The following is an 18,778-nucleotide window of genomic DNA, read 5'->3' as shown; positions in this document are numbered from 1 at the left end:
TACTGCAAAAAATAAATAAATAAATAAATAAATAAATAATCAGAAGCTTTCCTGTATGCCAACCATAATTACACTAAAAAATAAATCCAAAATATACTTCCACTCAGAATGTTCCACACCAAAAAAAAAAAAAAAAAAACTTAGAAATAAATCCAACCAAGGAGGTAAAAGACTTCTAACAAAAAAATTACAAAACATTGAAAAAAGAAATTGAAGAGAATCTTAGGGGATGGAAAGATCTTCCATTTTCTTGGATAGGCAGAATAAATATTACAAAAATGACCATTTTCCCAAAGTGATCAACAGACTCAACACAATCCTCATTAAATTACCAAGGTCATTTCTCACAGACATAGAAAAGTCAGTCCTTAAATTCATTTGGAACAAGACATCCAGAATAGCCAAAGTAGTTCTCAGCAACAAGAACCATGCAGGAGGCATCACAAGACCTTACTTCAAACAATACTACAACAAAGTCATAGTAATAAAAACAGCATGGTATTGGCACAAAAACAGGCACATATACCAATGGAGCAGACTCAGAAAGAAATCCAGACACTTAAGTCAATTGATTTTTGACAAAGGGGTCAAAATCATACACTAGAAAAAAGATAGCCTGTTCAACAAATGGTGCTGGCAAAACTGGTTAACCATATGAAGAAAAAATGGATATAACCTCGCCCCCCTTTCTAACCTTGAGCAAAAGTCAATTCACAATGGATCAAAGACTTGGAAATCAGACCAGAGACCTTGGCACCTCCTTGAAGAGGGCAAAGGTCCAACCCTTCAACACATAAGCACAGGTAAAATATTTCTCAACAAGGTACAAGAAATTTAAAAAAGGATCAATGTGTGGGATAAATGAGGCAGTTAGTATTTTATAAATATATAAGTAAATACTAGATTTAGCCGGGCATGGTGGTGTACGCTTATAATCCCCGCACTTGGGAGGCAGAGACAGGAGGATCAGGCTGGTTTGAAGCCAGCCTCACTGGCTTAAGAGACCCTGTTTCCAAATAAAAATATAAAATAGTCCTGGGAGGATAGCCCAGAGGTAGAGGGCTTCCAGGAACCCCAGTACCACCAAAAAAAAAAAAAAAAAAAAACTAGATTTATTTGCAATAATAAGAATTATGAATGACTAATAGGTTGAAGATTAACTAAAGTGATATACTAATTCTTTGCAAGGAATAAGCAAATATAAATACAAGCCTATTTGAACAGATATGTACCAAATATAGACAAAATATATTTAGTTTTGCCCCACAACTCTTCCTAATGGCTATATAAATTAATACTTGGCATTTTTGAATGGTCAACAATGGTATTAGTGTCCCTATACCAAAGTGCCTAACAAGATCCAGCTACTTCTTTAGAAGAGAGTACAGATGCCCATTTTTCTTTAAATAGGCTTAAAAGTCACATTATCTAACAAGACTTTGGAGGGAGAAAGGGAAATTAAGCAACTTTTTTTATTTTTTTTTCTTCCACCACTTCCTTCCTTGTGGTAGAAATGCTTATTCATATTCTCCTTGCTTTTTACTTAGAGGGAATGTCCATTAAAATTGGCTTTAAGGTAAATAACATTAATTAGAATTAAGGTTTCTATTTTGTGTTAAAAACTGATGGATTAAATGTTTCAATGACCAAAATGATAGGCTTAAGAATCAATTAATCCATGCCAGGACACTCAGGATCAAGGCCTCAGAATTATGATGGTATACTCCATTTGACTACAATACTGCTCAAATCCTACATAGTCTCTTACTGTCATCTCCCTCCCACCAGAACAGACTTACTTAAGTTAATCCAACCTGGCCCAACCTCTGGAATGGAATAGATGCATCTATCTATCTCTGCAGAGATACCAGACTCTGCATCCAAAATAATGCTGTGGTCTTAATTCTATTATTTTCTCACTCTCCTCTCTCATTCAGTCTTAGTTGCTAAGTTCCTAGTACTCTATAAACCTGTCTATATTAGTACAGTAATTTCTCTTTCTCCCTTGATTTTAAAAAAGTGATAAAGTAAATGAAAGATCTTTGCCATATACTCCTCTGATAGAGGAATAATATCTAGCATATTCAAACAACTCAAGAAATTCACCACAAAAAACCCCACAAATAATTCAATCAAAAACAGGCAAATGAACTAAATAGATACTTCATAAAAAAGAAATACAAATGGCCAATAAATATATAAAAAATGTTCAACATCATTAGCAACCAAATAGATGCAAATCAAAACTATCCTGAAATTTCACCTAATGCTAATCAGAATGGCAATCATTAAAAACACAAATAATAATAAATGCTGGGGAGAATGTGGAGAAGAAACTCTGATACACTGCTGGTGGGATTGCAAACTAGTACAACCACTTTAGAAAACAGTGTGGAAGATTCTCAGAAAAATGGGAATGAAGCTACCATATGACCTAGCTATACCACTCCTGGGTATCTACCCAAATGAACCGAAACCAGACCACCAAAGCAATGCATGAATATCTATGTTTATAGCTACACAATTCATTATCACCAAACTATGGCACCAGCCAAGATGTCCATCAACAGATAAATGGATTATAAAACTATGGGATATATACACAATGGCATTATTCTCAGCCATAAAGAAGAATAAATTGTCATTTGAATGGAAATGGATAGAACTGGATAACATCGTGTTAAGGGAGATTAGTCAGTCACAAAAAATAAAGAGTAGGATGCTCTCCCTCTTATGCAGAATCTGGAGAGAAATTAGGACAAAGGAAGAAGTCCAGACAAAGGAGGAGACACCTTAGTAGAGTGAAAAGGGGTATCTAATCGAGGGAGAGGGGAGGGGGAGGGGGAGGAAGACCTGAACAGGGAAACACTTCAATGGACATGATGTACATACACAACTCATGGAGGAAAATCACTGTGTTAAGGCTAGGAAGGAGGGAAGGGAGAGGGAGTGGGGTGGAAAGTGGGGAGTGCTCAATGAGTGTTGTGTACATATGCCTCTATCACCCAGAATCTCATCAAGATCTATGATTAAAATGCTACAATAAAAAAGAGAAAAACTTCTGAAGTCAAGCAGTTATAATCCTTTTTTTTTTTTTTTTGGTGGTACTGGGGGTAGAACCCAGGGGCTTTTCTACCTCCCGGCCATACTCCCAGACCTATTTTATAATTTATTTGGAAACAGGGTCTCACTAAATTGTTGAGAGCCTTACTAAGTAGCCGAGGCTGGCTTTGAACCTGTGTGATCCTCCTGTCTCTGCCTCCCAAATGCTGGGATTACAAGCATGTGCCACCACGCCCAGCCTAAACAGTTATAATCTTAAACATTGTCTCTATAAGTAAGATATAGCCATTGCCTACTCTCTAATGTTTATTTATTAAATAACATTTAATAGTACTATATGAAAGATGTTGTACTAAAAGCCAACAATGTAAAATAAAGACTTACTGTTTTAAGGATAAAATTTAAAGGACATAAGTGATACAGTTCAATTACTACCTCTAAGAATTGAGCATTCACTTTAAAATCTGGAGGAGGAAGTCCATTTATAATTGCTGAGTGTTTTTTTTCTTCAATACTCTTGAAAAGGTGTCTGACGGCACGAGAAATAATACCCTGTTCTTCCTCAGTGATGTTAACATCAAATCCTGTTCCCATTGTGTATGTTTTGCCAGCTCCAGTCTGCTCAAAAGGATAGGGAAAAATGAGTGCTCTAACTTAACATGATCTCAAAAAACAAAAATAAAAGTATCACTGAACTGACACATCTGAAAAACTATACCTTTCCTGAAATAATATGGTACTTACTTGTCCATATGCAAAAACTGTAGCATTGTAGCCTTCAAAACAACCTTCAATTAGTTTTTCAATGCACTGCATGTAGATCTGCTCTTGCTGGGAGTCAATGTCAAACACATAGTCAAAAGTAAAAGCCTTATCTTTCCCTAGGAAGACTTGAGGCTCTCCTGGTGTGACAGATGTACAAATATGGCATCCTTCAATCTTTTCTTTGGCAAGCTGTGGTCTTATTCTGTGAGAAATGATCAGAAAAAAAAATAAAACAAAAGGCAAAAAAAAAAACATTTTTAAGAAATGGGACTTAATTTTTTATGACAAATCCTATCTTAAAAGAATAATTACCCACAACTCCTTTAGATAAAAAGTTTAAATAAAGTGAATTATACTGAATTAATTTCTGTACATAGATGACTTAACAATACCTATGAGTTACTTACCAATCACCCCAAATCTTGAAGAGTATAAAGTTCATCTTAAAATTAAGTACTTATCCAGGTACTTTTTCTTAATTCTATAAGCAGTATATATTCAGTCAAATAAATTCTGCTACAAAATGCTGTTTATGGTTATTTTGTTTTAGATTATTTCTATTTTCAGCAATTATCATATGCACAAATTTCTAGTGATTATCATATGCAAAAATGGACTACTAGGAATCTAATATGCATCTTGCTGTACTGATAACTGACAGGTTGGGTCCCGGGGGTGGGACCTTAGAAAGGGAGGAGACTCTGCTGGGTGATATCGTGAGAGGGGCAGAGTTTCCACGCGAAGTAAACTTTAAAAGGAAGGGCATTTCCCTTCCAGCAGTGGAGGAGCTTGGAGGTCTTCAGAAGCGGTTCAGCTCCTATCCTCAGGGGGAGACCGCATTAAAATTCTTTTCTTTTGGCGCACTGGTCTCTCTCGCCTTTTTTATAGCACCTAAAAACCTAACAATAACCTTGACTCTCCTTTTGGCAAAAACTCTACCAGTGGTTTCCAAACTTATTTGACCTTTATCTGTAGTCAGCTTAACAGGTATAAGTATATCCCAAAAATAAATATGCATGTAGATTAATTTATAAATGATATACATGTACCCTTCATATTGATTGTGCATATACAGAAGCAGAGTTTTGTAAAGAAATAAATTAAGAAGAAATACAGGTAGAATTTCAATTATTTTTCTCTGCACTACCCAGTGATGTATGGGTTTTTCTCCCTCCACTTGGAAGACCACAGCACTATATCCACCCCTACCTGCTCCAAATTCCAGCACCTCCCTGTTCTGTCTTCTCTTCCTAATCCAGAGGCCTTTTTCCAAAGAAGGAGAGTACATATGGTAATATGTTTATGACAGAATAACCCAAATCTGACTCCACTTTATGAATAGGAACATCCTGGGCATATACACCAGCAGCATAATAGGTTTTTAAAAGAGATTCCTACTTGCTATGACGAAAGAGACAGTTTTTAAGAGAAAGATAGGAAACAACCATAGAAAATGGAAAATGATAACAACAAAGCAAGGAGTAGATTTTAAAGAAATCTGTTCCCACATATTTTTTAAATAAAACTCAAGTCTAAGTCGGGTATGGTGGTGCACACTTGTAACCTCGGTGCTTGGGAGGCTGAGACAAGAGGATCACAGGTTTGCAACCAGCCTCAGCTCCTTAAAAAGGCCCTCTGCAACTAAGTAAGACCTTTTTTTCAAAATAAAGAACACAAAATAGGGCTACAGGTATAGCTTAAAGGTAAAATGCCCCTAGGTACAATCCCCAGTACAGGAAAACAAAAATCAAGTCTAAAGAGGAAGAATGAGTCATCTATTTATTATTTATTAGAGAAAAAGCCAAGCCTAAGTCAAGATCTCTCAACTTTTAACTCTTTCCAGTTCATTGAAACATTAAGGTCAATGGAAGGACAGAAAAGACAACATCAAGAAGCGAATGAAATTTCTGCAACCCTGCTTATTAAAAATAGAATTCTATGCTCCCCAAAAAACAAAGAATATATTACTCATGCAATGACTGTCTTTCCTCTGCCCTATTGCTGTTTTTCTTTGTTAAAGTCTTCAGCTGTGATTGCCTGCTTTAATGTAATATGAGGAGCTGCTTGAGAGATGTGAGAGTAGCTGAGAAACATCAGAAGACTTAGGCTGTATTACTTCTGTCCTTCCTAGCACTAACTTTAGGGTACCGTGTATGAAAAAAAAATAGGGTAAAACTGTTTACATAGGGTTGTAAAAGGATAGTATAATAGCAGTGCATGATGGTGCATGTCTGTAATCCCCTTACTTGGGAGACTGAAACAGGAGGGTTGCAGGTTCCAGGACAGCCTCAGCAACATAGTGAGACTCTCAACAACCTAGCAAGATCCTGTTTTGATAAAAAGGGCTGAGTGTGTAGTTTGGAATAAGAATTTCCTGGGTTCAATTCCTAGTACCGCATACACACAGACACACACACACACGTGCGTGTGTGCACACACACACACACACACACACACACAAACAGTATAATAAAAAATTCCTTGTAAGACAGTATGTCCACAGACTATACAAGCAACCCATAGTCATAGTAGGTTCTGCTTTCTGGTTCTACAAATTCCTGATAAGTGGTGTTTCTCAAAATTAATATTTTCCACCAGGTGTGGTGGTGCACACTTGTAATCCCCACACTTGAAAGGCGGAGACAGGAGGATCATGCAGGTTTGAAGCCAGCCTCACTGGCTTGAGACCCTGTTTCCAAATAAAAATATTTAAAAAAAATAGGTCTGGGAGTGTAGCTCAGAGGTAGAAGGGCTTCCAGAAACCCCAGTACCACCAAAAAATAAATTAATATTTTCCTCTTTTCGACCTACCTCATTCAGCTATGAGGAGGAAATCACAATAAAATGATTGTTGCCAAGCCAGAAACAACCTCAAATGAATGTCAGCTCCTCCCTCTTCCCTGTTCTACCCATCTATTTCCAAGAGCTATCAATTATCTCTCAAACAAGTCTCCAGTCCACCAAGTTCTTTCTTTCCTCACCCCCACCACCCTAATCAAGGCCATCATTATGTATTACACAAGTCTCCTCACTCCATGTACCTCAGTCAAATCCTGCCCCCAGCAAGCTGTTGCACATGCTGCAATATCAGCAATATTTGTTTAAAAAACAAAAACAAAAAACCCCTCAGGGCATCCTTGGGTGTTTGCCATGCTCCATTTTCACATTAAAAAATGTTCACTAGTGGTAGTGCTGAGGGTTTATTTTAATCCATTTCACCAACAACCTAGGTTTTCTCTTGCCTTTAAATAAATTGCTCCCTTTTCCTGGAAACACCTTCACTCTATCAATTACCAACTTCATTACCAGCCTGAATACTTCATGTTTGAGAGCTCCCATGACTTCTCTGAATTTCTGAATTCAAGGTGTTATTTTTCTCCCTAAAGCCACCTCATTAATCCCAGGTCTCTTCACTCTATCAGCTTTATGGCTGTTATATAATACTCTGAGAAGCTTAACAAATCCCAGGTGATAAATACAAATAAACCACAACTGTTTAAAATGAAAATTAGCAGTGGACTCCTGCTTAAAATCAGTGCCTTATTACAAATTTCTTTTTGTTTTCTATGTCAGTTTGTTATAATTTTATTGGTACATTATAGTCTTATAGTCTCACATCATAATGTAGTAGTGATAGCCACATACATGCACACTGCAGTTACAGCCATAAGCTAACTTAATTGGCTAGTAAGATAGTTTTAATTTCATTTCCACATAAATGAAAACTAGGTGGCATCTGAATTACAGATCACAAAATTTTAGAATGCCACTGTTACTCTGAAAGTCTTTAACCTTAACCTCCTAACCTCTACTCACATGATTATTATCCTTGCTGATATGATGATACCCAATTCCATTCATTTGCATGGGTGAAAGAGGAAGAATGGTTTTACATGTGAACAAGATGTGCAGATCCCTCTCCTACCAAATCTAGGAAATGGCAATTTCCCAGCAGGTTTGAGAAATTCTTAAGAGTGACAATCTCCCACCCATGCAGATAAGAGAAGCTGACTATCCTTCAAAGGTTAGAGAGATATTCTCCTCCTCAACTCTGCTTCATAAATTAGTATTTTAAATTTTCCAAATCCCAAAGTTTAGATTTAAGTCAAGAATTCTCAGATGAAGTCCCAAAACAAACCAATCACCTGCTTAAAATGTAGAGCTTAAAATTTACCTAATATAAACCTCATTTCAAAACTATCATTTGAAATTATATAGAAACTAAATGTACTTATCTTCAGAAATAGAAAACACCCAAAGAATCTGACATTTACCACTTTAAATATTTTTAAATAGAGCCGGGCGTGGTGGTGCCGGCTTGTAATCCCAGCATTCAGGAGGCTGAGACCTTAGGATCACAGTTCGCGTACAGCCTCAGCTACTTAGTGAGGCCCTCTGCAACTCAGTAAGATGCAGTTTCAAAATAAAGAATAAAAAATAGAGCAAGGGATGTAGCTCGGAAGTCGAATGCCCCTGGGTTCCATTCCCAGACCCACAAAAAACAAAACAAAAACAAAAACACATGTAATCCCCACACTTGGGAAGTGGAGACAGGAAGATCACGCAGGTTGGAAGCCAGCATTGCTGGCTTAAGAGACCCTGTTTCCAAATAAAAATATATAAAAAATAAAAAAGTAGGTCTTGGAGTGTAGCCTGGAGGTAGAAGGGCTTCCAGGAACCCCAGTACCACATAAATAAATAAATAAATAAATAAATAAATAAATAAATAAATAAACAGACAGACAGACAGACAGACAGACAGAAAAATAGGGTTGGGAGAATAGCTTGGAGGTACAATGCCCTTGGGTTCTATACCCAGTACTGCAAAAAATAAAATAAAATAAAATAAAATAAAATAAATATACATTTTGTGTGTGTGTGTATGTGTGTGGTTCTGGGGTTCCTGGAAACCCTTCTACCTCCGGGCTACACTCCCAGACCTATTTTTATATTTTTATTAGGAAACAGGGTCTCTTAAACCAGCGAGGCTGACTTCAAACCTGCGCAATCCTCTTGTCTCCACCTCCCAAGCATGCGCCACCACACCTGGCTTAAAATAAATATTTTTAAATACATCTTTCTTAGTATTTTATGTTAAATATATGACCATTAAACATCTAATATCCAATCCCAATGCTAAGAAATAATCTATTTAAACATTGCAGTAAACATTAACACAAATAGCAAAGCCTTGCAGACTTTTGAAAATGTATAATCATATAACTAGATATATAAGAAACTGCCTCTTAAAGAAAAACAATATGCATGTAATTTATGCCACAAATATTTAGGATAAAATATCTAGTACTACACAGAAATATTATAAAAGACTACCAACAACATGTATCTATATAACATGTAGATAACTATAAATTATCTATAATTATAGTATCTATACATCTAAATATTTATGGATACACAATTATATATAATCACAGTGTGTAGATAATTATATAGTTACAAAATGTAATTTATTGTGTTTAGTTTGGAAAGGCCAAAGGTTTGAAACAGAATACAAGATGTTAATTAAGATCTCTCACATCAGAATCTTCCCCTAAGCACATAGCACCTTTTAGGTTCTACTCTAACACTCTATCAAAACTGCTCCTATGAAAGGAACCGACTACTTACTTATTTCCAAATAAAATGTGCCTTTTACAGTCTTCATCCTACCTGAGCTCTCTTCAGAACTTGACCCTATATATAATGTTATATTTCTCAAATATCGATTAAAGCTGGCTTTTGTGGCATTTCCCTCTCCCCCATTTTTTAACTGACTCCGCTTTGAGGACTGACATTATCCCATCTGCTACATGTACCTATGTACCTTAAAATGTCAGTCTTTCTCCAGAAAAAAAAAAAGTCCACCTTCTTAGATTGGTATCTAAGAATTTTCCTAATGTGGATTCTTTCTGTCTTTCCATCCTCAAATCAAGTCACCCTCAGCTACATCTAACCTTTCATCATTTCTTTATCAACTTATATGCCTTTATTCACCATAAAATGTATACAGTTTTCACCCTCCTTGGAATACTGGTCCTCCAGCCAGGCATGATGACACACACCTGTAATTTAGGAGGCAGAGAAAGGAGGATTGCAGGTTTGAGGATAGCATGTGGTAACTTAACAAGACCCGTTTCAAAATAAAATAGGGCTGGGGGTGTAGCTCAGAGGTAGAGGGCCCCTAGGTTAAATTCCCAGGACCATACATACACATGCAAGTTGATTCTTCATTTTTCTGCCTAAAAATCTATTTGTAATGACTTAAGACCCCGCTCAAATATCCACATCTTTACAATTCTTTCTCTTTTATCCCAAGGTGAATTAATTACTTAAACCTCTAAGGAATTTATTCACGATAATTTGTTTAAGAGTAGATATCAAATGGAATTATTGTTTCCCCATTAGTAAATAAGTCTTTGGTGATAGAGAATGTATCGTATAAATCCATAAAATAAAGTGATTCAACAAATGTTTACTGACTCCTATAAACTACTCTAAGAGGGAAGTAAGTATAATAATCTAATATTGCTTTACTCTGTCACAAGAAATTTATTTTGGAGCATGCATTTTTATTCTACATCTCAATTTTTAATCCATAAAATAAGAAACCCAGATTTAATATTCTACGTTTCTTTGCAAGTACAAGTTTTATTTTAATTAAGGTTTAAAGAAAAACAAAACAAAGTACTATGCACTATGCCAGCTTTTCAAAGGTGGTGTTAAAATTACTTTTTTCTTTCCTGCCACACATATTCCCACCATTACTCATACCACCTGTGCCTTATTTCTTCATGGAACCATGAATCTATTATATTCCAGCTTTTGTAGCATATGTTCTTTTGGCCAGTGAAACAAGAAACTTCATTTATGAAAACATTACTTGGCCCCTTGCAGTGGCCATGAAGCTAGTGAAGACCACAGGATACTGAGATTGAATCTAGTAAGTTTCCCCAAATTGGGCCCTATTTATCAAAACAACAACAACAACAACAACAAAAACTAGTTTCAAAGTTTCAAGATACACTAAAAAGCAAAAACAATAAAATATATTTGGAGGGAAAGACTTACTTTACTTTCAGCTGGAATTTTAGTAATGAAACTCAGCAGAACTACATTTATACTTTAATTCTGCCACATACTGTTGTTAACAGGCAATGCACCACAGGCCCTGAGCATCTCTGCACATTCTTGCACAGCATGCCAAGAATGCAAGACTCTGACTGCTCTTTCAAAAATCATTTCTCAAGATCATGTTTGCGGCCAGCAGCCTTCATGGATAAGGTACCATCTTCCACCTGACAGAGCTGTCTTACTTCTACTCACTATAAAAGCAGGGAATCCCCAAAATGATGTTGCTGGATGCCCCCACTGATTGCAGAACATCCATATAACAGATACATCTGCTTGGCACCCGATATATCAGGAAAGAATGAGGAGCCAGTGTAAATCAACAGAAGTTCACAATGCTTACACTGTAGAACAAGTCCTTAGCTTCCAATTCCGGAGTTGTATGTCTTCTGTCACTATCCCAGAAATGGCAACAGGCTACTCTGCTACCTTGTAGTATACAGTTACACAAATACCTTCACAATTACCTTATCTATAAAGCATCTGTAAAATATTACTGCCACATCCATATCATAGCATCATGAACAAATGAGATAATACATGGCAGTGAAAACCTATGTAGCTATAAAACATTATTATTGTTATACCACTTGACAATTCTCTGAGTTGGTTCCCTCATAAAGTACCATAATATCTTTCATCAATGTGGCCCTTTCAACATGATTTGCTCCTTGGCTCCTCAAACTATTGCTAAACTTTAAAAACATACTTTGGATACCCTGACTGTTTAAGAAAGTTAAAGCATGGTGGTGCATGCTTATAATCCCAGCATTCAGGAGGCAGAGACTGGAGAATCACGGTTTGCTGCGGATAGCCTCAGCTAATTGGCAAGGCCCTTCATAACTCATTAAGACCCTGTTTCAAAAATAAAAGACTAAAATCTAGGGCTGAGGTGTAACTCGAAGGTGCAGTATCCCTGGGTTCCATCTCTGGTACTGCAAAAAAAAAAAAGTTAAGTATGTATAACTACTTTAGTATAAAAGTATAATACAATGTTTACTATTACCTGCATACACGTGTACACACACACACACATATATATATATATATATATATATATATATATATATATATATATACATACATACACATATATTGCTAAATAAAACAATCAAGCTAAGTATTTTATATGTTCATTTGCAAAGAAAAACCATAATCTCAAAATTAGCCTTCTCATGATAATATAATTAACCAAGACTCATACATCCCACTCTATCACATCAGTATAAAGTATAGTAAGAGTCAAAAGAAAATTTTTGTGTGTGTGGTGTCAGGGATTGAACCCAGGGCCTCACACATGCTAAGCAAGAACTCTACTGATAAACTATGCCCCAAGGCCCCCAAATGTGAATTTTTTTTTTGGGGGGGGGTATGGAGATGGAACTCAGGGACATTTGACCTCTGAGCTACACCCCGTGCCCTATTTTTTTTTTTATTCTTTATTTTGAAACAGGTCTTACTGAGTTGCAGAGGTCCTCTACATTAAATAGCTCCAGTATCAGCCTCCCGAATGCTGGGATTACAAGTGTGCGCCACCACGCCCAGCTCATTCTTTTAACATTATTATCATTTTTTCTACCTCCAAATAGCCAATAAAATAATTTCCTTTAGAAAGAAACAAAACTAAGTTCTGGAGTAAAAGTTTGGCTTAAAAGGAGGATTATTAGGGTACAATTAGTCTTTGTACTTAATTAAACTGAAATATATGCTAGAAACTACAATGTCAATAAATTGGTAGTCAGGGATACACTATACCTGAAAGAATGCTGACTTAGGGAAAATCAGTAAACTTATGTCATTTTGATTTATAACTTTCCATTATGTGGGGACTCAATTTTTTTTTTCAAAATTAGAAGAGTTGCACTAACATCAATAATATAAGTCCAAGGATCAGACAATCAAACATACCCTACCTCTCCAATTCCTATTCCCCACTTTATTAAACACATCACAAAGAATAAGCCTTTTTTTGCTAATTTATTGAAGTTATTTTTTCCATATCAAAAAGAGTGGGATAACACACCAAATGTCTTCCTTTTTCAGTTGATCATTACTGATTTCTTGTCCTATTAAAAGTACAGTTGACCTGAATCTACAGTTTCATAGATGAGGCCAACTTTTCCATTGCCTACATATCTTGGTAAACTATTTCTTCTGTTTCTGTTGAGTTATTCTGACCTCATCCCCATGAGACTGTGATTATTCTCCAGTTCACTCAGTCATCTGACCTGATTCCCACTTGTGTGGCTCTTGAACTAACAGCTATCTGTAACTAGCCCACTTGGCATCTTCTTAACACTTTTGTTCCTCCACCTACATAATACCATAAATCTACCCCTGTATGGATCTTCTGTCTTCATCTTATTTGTTAGTGCTTTGGATGATCATTATCATTAGCTGCTACTTACTAGTACATGCATACATGTGTACATATATATAAGTATATAGACATATATTGCTATATAAAACAACCAAGCTAATTATTATATATCTTCATTTACAAAGAAAAAATTATAATCTCAAAATTAGCCTTCTCATAATAATAATTAACCAACACTCACACATCCCACTTAATCACATCAGTATAAAGTATAGTAAGAGTCAAACAATAATTTTTTTTTGTGTGTGTGTGGTATCAGGGATTAAAACCAGGGCCTCACACATGCTAGGCAAGAACTCTACTATTAAACTATACCCTGAGCCCCCAAATGTAAATTTTCATTCTTTTAATATTATTATTGTTTTTCTATCTCCATATAGCAAATAAAATAATTTCCTTCAAAAAGGAACAAAACTAAGTTCTGGGGTAAAAGTTTGACCTAAAAGAAAGATTAATTACTAGTGTTCAATTTTATTTCTTCATGTTAATTATATCTTACTGCCTGCCTCCCTTCCATTCCCTAAAATTTAGGACAGCTATCATTTTGTCACCACAACTGAGCCACTGGGGTTTCTGGGCCCTTTTTGAAATCCTCTTCTAGTACATTCCAGTGACTAGGAACTATATCAAGAAAGCATCTGCCCTACTTTAACCCTCCACCTTCTGTTCTAGAAAAGTTCCTAACACGCCATAGGGAGTTGCTGATCATTTGTGGCCTTGCTTAATTGCCTCCTAGGAGATCAGGCCATGGAAAAGAAATTCCTGTCCCCTAAATGTGTTATGGTTTGGTAACTGTTACGGTTTGGGGAAACTGTTCCCAGAGACCTCTGTTAGGCTTTTGGAAACTGTTCCCATAAATGTGGGTCCTTGTCCAGACTTAGGATATATGTATATATATGTGTCCAAACTCTTGCTGAAGAGTTAAATGAGTTTATTATTACAAAGACAGAAATATAGAATACAGTTACAGCCCTATACTATCGCAGGATAGTATAGGGGGGTAGCCTGAAACAAAGTCACCAGAATTCAAAATATAAAACAGCTTTTTATAGATACAAACTCCCCCATCTTACTCTACCATATACTCTTATGACCTAGTTGTAAGTCTGACCCCTTAACTCCTTGCAGACCTCTTTTGTTATATGCCTAGGTTTCTTTGTTAAGACCAGAAGGATTTACAAGGTCAAGGGCCTAGTGGTACCTGCTCCCCTTTCACAAAGGTCAGTACCCTCCTCCCATACTCTTGGGGAATTCTTAGCCTCCAGCTAGATATCATTTATTATGCAAATTTTTTAGAATGTGAAAGTTCTAGGTCCCAACTCCTCTATCCACTTGCTAATTACTTTTAGTAAGGGTACTTTGCATTATAACAGCTACCTGAGTGTCTGGCAGTAACCAAGCCCTAACTGCCTTTCTCTTTTACAGATCTGAACTCTATTTTCTATAAACCAATTTTTGATATATATATATTAATAACCAAAACTTCTTTTTTTGAATCTTTTTAGGCCATTTCCTAATACTGGTAGAAAATGGATCTCTAATTACAGTGATGGTTGATGGGAAGAAATGCATGTCTTTAAGATATTCAGGAAAGAAACACACCTAAGTAATTTCATTAAAGAACTTATCAGTTTGGGAAAAAACAAAATTAAAAACCCTAAAAACAAGAAAATGCAGCCATGTGTTCTAGGGGAGCAGAAAGTACACACTTCTAAGAATGACAGAAATGGAGAGAAGGAGCTCACTTTCTAATCCACTAATAAAAACTTGTAAAAAACCAACCACAGCTCTTATCCCAATCTATATAATTAGTTATATTACCCCCACTTCATCTCTATGTGGTCAACCTGATCAAGCCTATTCTTATCCAATAACATGAAAAGATAATCATATCTGTTTTCAATAAAAATGCTTAATGCAGAACATAGAGTTAATGTTGAAGGTGCTTAGCTAGGTTGCTCAGGGTCTGCTCTGCAGCACCACTTAGAAAAACAAAGATGTATTTCCCTCAAAGGCAACCAACCAGGAAGGGGGGCAGGGGAGTGAGATGCCAGGACACCTCTGATTCCCACTGAAATGTCTCCTGACTTTTCATCCTGCCCAGTTCATCTAAGGACACAGCACACTGAGAGAGAGAAACTCTGTCTTTAGTAAGGAAGATAGTACCTTCCACAGGGGTTGCACTGTGCCACTTCCTCTGTTAAATACCAGGTGTTTGAAGAAACACCTTGAAACAGTGCACAAAGCCTGATAAAATTCTGGGTTCAGAAGAAAGCCCTATTCTTTTCCATCACTATAATTCATTAATTAATCCTTTGGAAACTCAGGAACTGTCTAGTATTTTTCTCAGAAAAGTGTCTACTCAAAAAAAGAAAAAAAAAGGCTGGAGGGAGTAAAAGAAGGGAAAACTTCAAGTTAAAACAAAACCTACTTACCTATTTTCCAAAATGCTCATAAAGTTTCTGTTGCTGGTGCCTGCATGCAATGGCACATTTGTAACCCAAAGTCTCAGAAAACCATTTAAACAACAGACCCCTGTAGAGCACCTACTGAATATCAGACTGTGAAATCCAAAGAAGAATTTTAAAGCAAAAAAATGAAAGCTAGGCATGAGGGTGCATGACTGTAATCCCAGTACTTGGAAAACTAAGACAGGAAGATCACAGGTTTGAGGCTAGCATGTGGTAACTTACTGAGAGACTGTTTCAAAATTTAAAATTTTTAAAGGGCTGGCATTGTAACTCAGGAGTTAAAAGTGCTTTTGAGTCCAATCCCTAGTACCATAAAATAATTTTTTAAAAATCTTGAGGCGTGTAGTTATAGGGGAAATGTTAAAGGAAAAGTGAATATATGCTTGATAAAATATTACATACAAAGGAGAAATACAACAAAAATTAGCCAAAAAAAAGAATAGGGGAAGAATAAGAAAACCTGCACACAGTAAATTATATTTGACCTGAAATTTGGAGGGTGATGAGAATTCTCCATATGAAAAAGGGAGATAAAGTCAATTCAGGCAAAAACAAAGCCAAAATACTTAAAATGTGTTTGTTACCAGTGATTTTATGAATGTTATGATACCACCCAACTAGACATTCAGCAAACAAACATTCTATACCCACAAGATGAAAGATGCTTCCAAAAGGACTATTTAAGATCGCTGCAATTTTTTCTTCCTCTAGATTGATTTTTCACCATATTCTCCATGAAGTAGGAGGCTGATGCTCATAGACTACAACAATGTGCCCTCACAGGTTTGCAGTGTGAATCTCCACTGAAGGCTCCAGGAGGACATTTTATCATATATATATATAAATAAATAAATAAATAAATAAATAAATGTGTGTGTGTGTGTGTGTGTGTGTGTGTGTGTGTGTGTGTGTTTAGCATGAACAAGTTTATTTTTCATATTTGGGGGGTTACTGGGGGTTGAACCCAAGGGCATTCTACCTCTAAGCTACAACCCAAGCTCTAATTTGATTATTTATTTTGAAACAGGGTCTCACTAAGTTGTGGAGGGCCTCACTAAGTAACTGAGGCTGGCTACAAACCAGTGATCCTTCTGTCTCAGCCTCCCAAGTACTGGGGTTACAAGTGTGTGCCACTAAGCCTGGACTATTTTTTCATACTTTTATTGGTGCATTATAGCCTCATATCATAATATAGTTCATAGAGATAGTGGCATACATGCACACAGCATGTGATGGGCTTTCCCCTGGCCCCCCTTCACCACACAGGGTATTGAGATTGGTATTCTCACATAAGTACATAATATCAATGGAACTAATTCCTTCATTGATTCTCCTTCTTCCCCAACCCCTACCCTACAGCACCTCCCTGGCTCCATTGGTATTTCTCCTTCATTATATGACATCCCTCTGGAATCCCGATTACTCCCTAGCTTCTGCAAATGAGAGAAAACATATAACCCTTCACTTTCTGTGACTGGTTAATCTCATTTAGCATAATGTTCTTCAGATCCATCCATATGTCTGCAAATGATATATTTTGTTTTCCTTTATTGCTGAGTAGAATTCCATTGTGTGTATATCCCATAACTTTGTAATCTAGGTGTACATCAACAAGCATGAGTGGATTACAAAATTATGGGATATATACACAATGAAATTCTACTCAACAATATTAAGAACCTAGGTTTCTATCAACAGGAGAAATGAGGTCAGGTTACTTAGTGTCCCGGCTCATTTCTCAGATGTGCTGTTAGTGGACCGCGTTCCCTATCCCAAAGGCCATAGCTCCTACCAGGCAGGCACTCCTTACCCCCATGACTAGTGGTCTTCTGTGCCAACATCATAGTATGGCCTTATTCCCTGTCTCCTTTAGTGCTGCCTGTCTTCTACTTCATCTTCCCAGTTATCTTGTTTGAATACATCATCTGCTTCCGGCCAAGATCCTAACTGAACCAGGGTCAGTCCCAGGAAATGGTGATGACCGTTTCAGCACTACTCTGTGCCTCTCTCTACCAATCTCACTCCCATTCCTGAAATCAGCACTGACCTAGAGTACACCACCACAAGGCCCCTGTGATTCTGCAACCCTTTACAAATAAGACATCAACCCATTCTCTTTCCTGGGTAGAGATGGGGCCTAAAATGTATGTAATGGACTTTATTGTTAAACATAACATGTAGTAAGCAATAACACAAAGTTCTAAAAGCATCAGTTTTGTTGGTCAACAGCATAACTATATAAGTTCTTATGAGAAAAGTAATTAACATTTCACTTTGTTTTAAAAGCTTGAATAAAAAATGGGGAAAGATTCATAAAGGGATGAGGAAAGTGAGAAAATATAATTTCAGTATGAGAGCTATAATAACAAGATGCAAGGTGGTATTTCAACTCTTTTTTTTTTTTTTTTAGTACTGGGGGTACCTCCAGGGCATTCTACCTCCAAACTATACCCTCAGCCCTATTTTAACTCTTTATTTTGAAACAGGGTCTCACTAAGTTGCAGAGGGCCTCACTAAGTAGCTAAGGCTGGCTGCAAACCTACCATCCTCCTGTCTCAGTCAACTCTTAATAAGGTCCTAATACCTTATATTTCTTCTTATTACTCTCCTATCCCAATTATAAACAAAAAATTCAAAAACTTTCTTGTAAAGTTCTTTGTAAATGAAACTACATACACCCTAGGGGAAAAGGAGAGTGTTTGATTCTATTGCCTAATAATATGTTCATTATGAGGAAAAGTGATTACTCCCTGTAATGATAGCAATATATCCTTGATCCCAAATGTATAATTTTTGTGCTTACCATTATTTTATCTCTGCTTCCTAGAAACAGAAATAACATTTTAAAGTATGTATGATATTGTGTAGATTAAGAATCTGGTTCTGATGAACCTAAGCTATCAATACCAAATTTTACCATCAAGAAAAAATAATTGCTACCTAACACTAAAATAAACTATAATTCCAA

The 18,778-nt window shown here is 36.4% G+C and overlaps 1 protein-coding gene across 7 annotated transcripts in view; it reads right to left on the bottom strand.

Moving 5' to 3' along the window:
• The window catches only part of KIF21A (kinesin family member 21A), a gene marked incomplete at both ends in the record, with an annotated part of 219,842 nt that overhangs the window by 111,471 nt on the left and 89,593 nt on the right, over positions 1 to 18,778 (bottom strand). For all 7 annotated transcript variants that reach the window (XM_080706303.1, XM_080706301.1, XM_080706302.1 and 4 more), the window contains 2 exons: positions 3,499 to 3,681; positions 3,808 to 4,030. In XM_080706303.1, the coding sequence (XP_080562429.1) occupies positions 3,499 to 3,681; positions 3,808 to 4,030 (406 nt within the window). The remainder of the gene's footprint in view (positions 1 to 3,498; positions 3,682 to 3,807; positions 4,031 to 18,778) is intronic.

This window comes from Muscardinus avellanarius, assembly GCF_963383645.1.
Source record: "Muscardinus avellanarius genome assembly, chromosome: 11".
Lineage (NCBI taxonomy): Eukaryota > Metazoa > Chordata > Mammalia > Rodentia > Gliridae > Muscardinus > Muscardinus avellanarius.
This window is presented reverse-complemented; position numbering and strand designations above follow the sequence as displayed.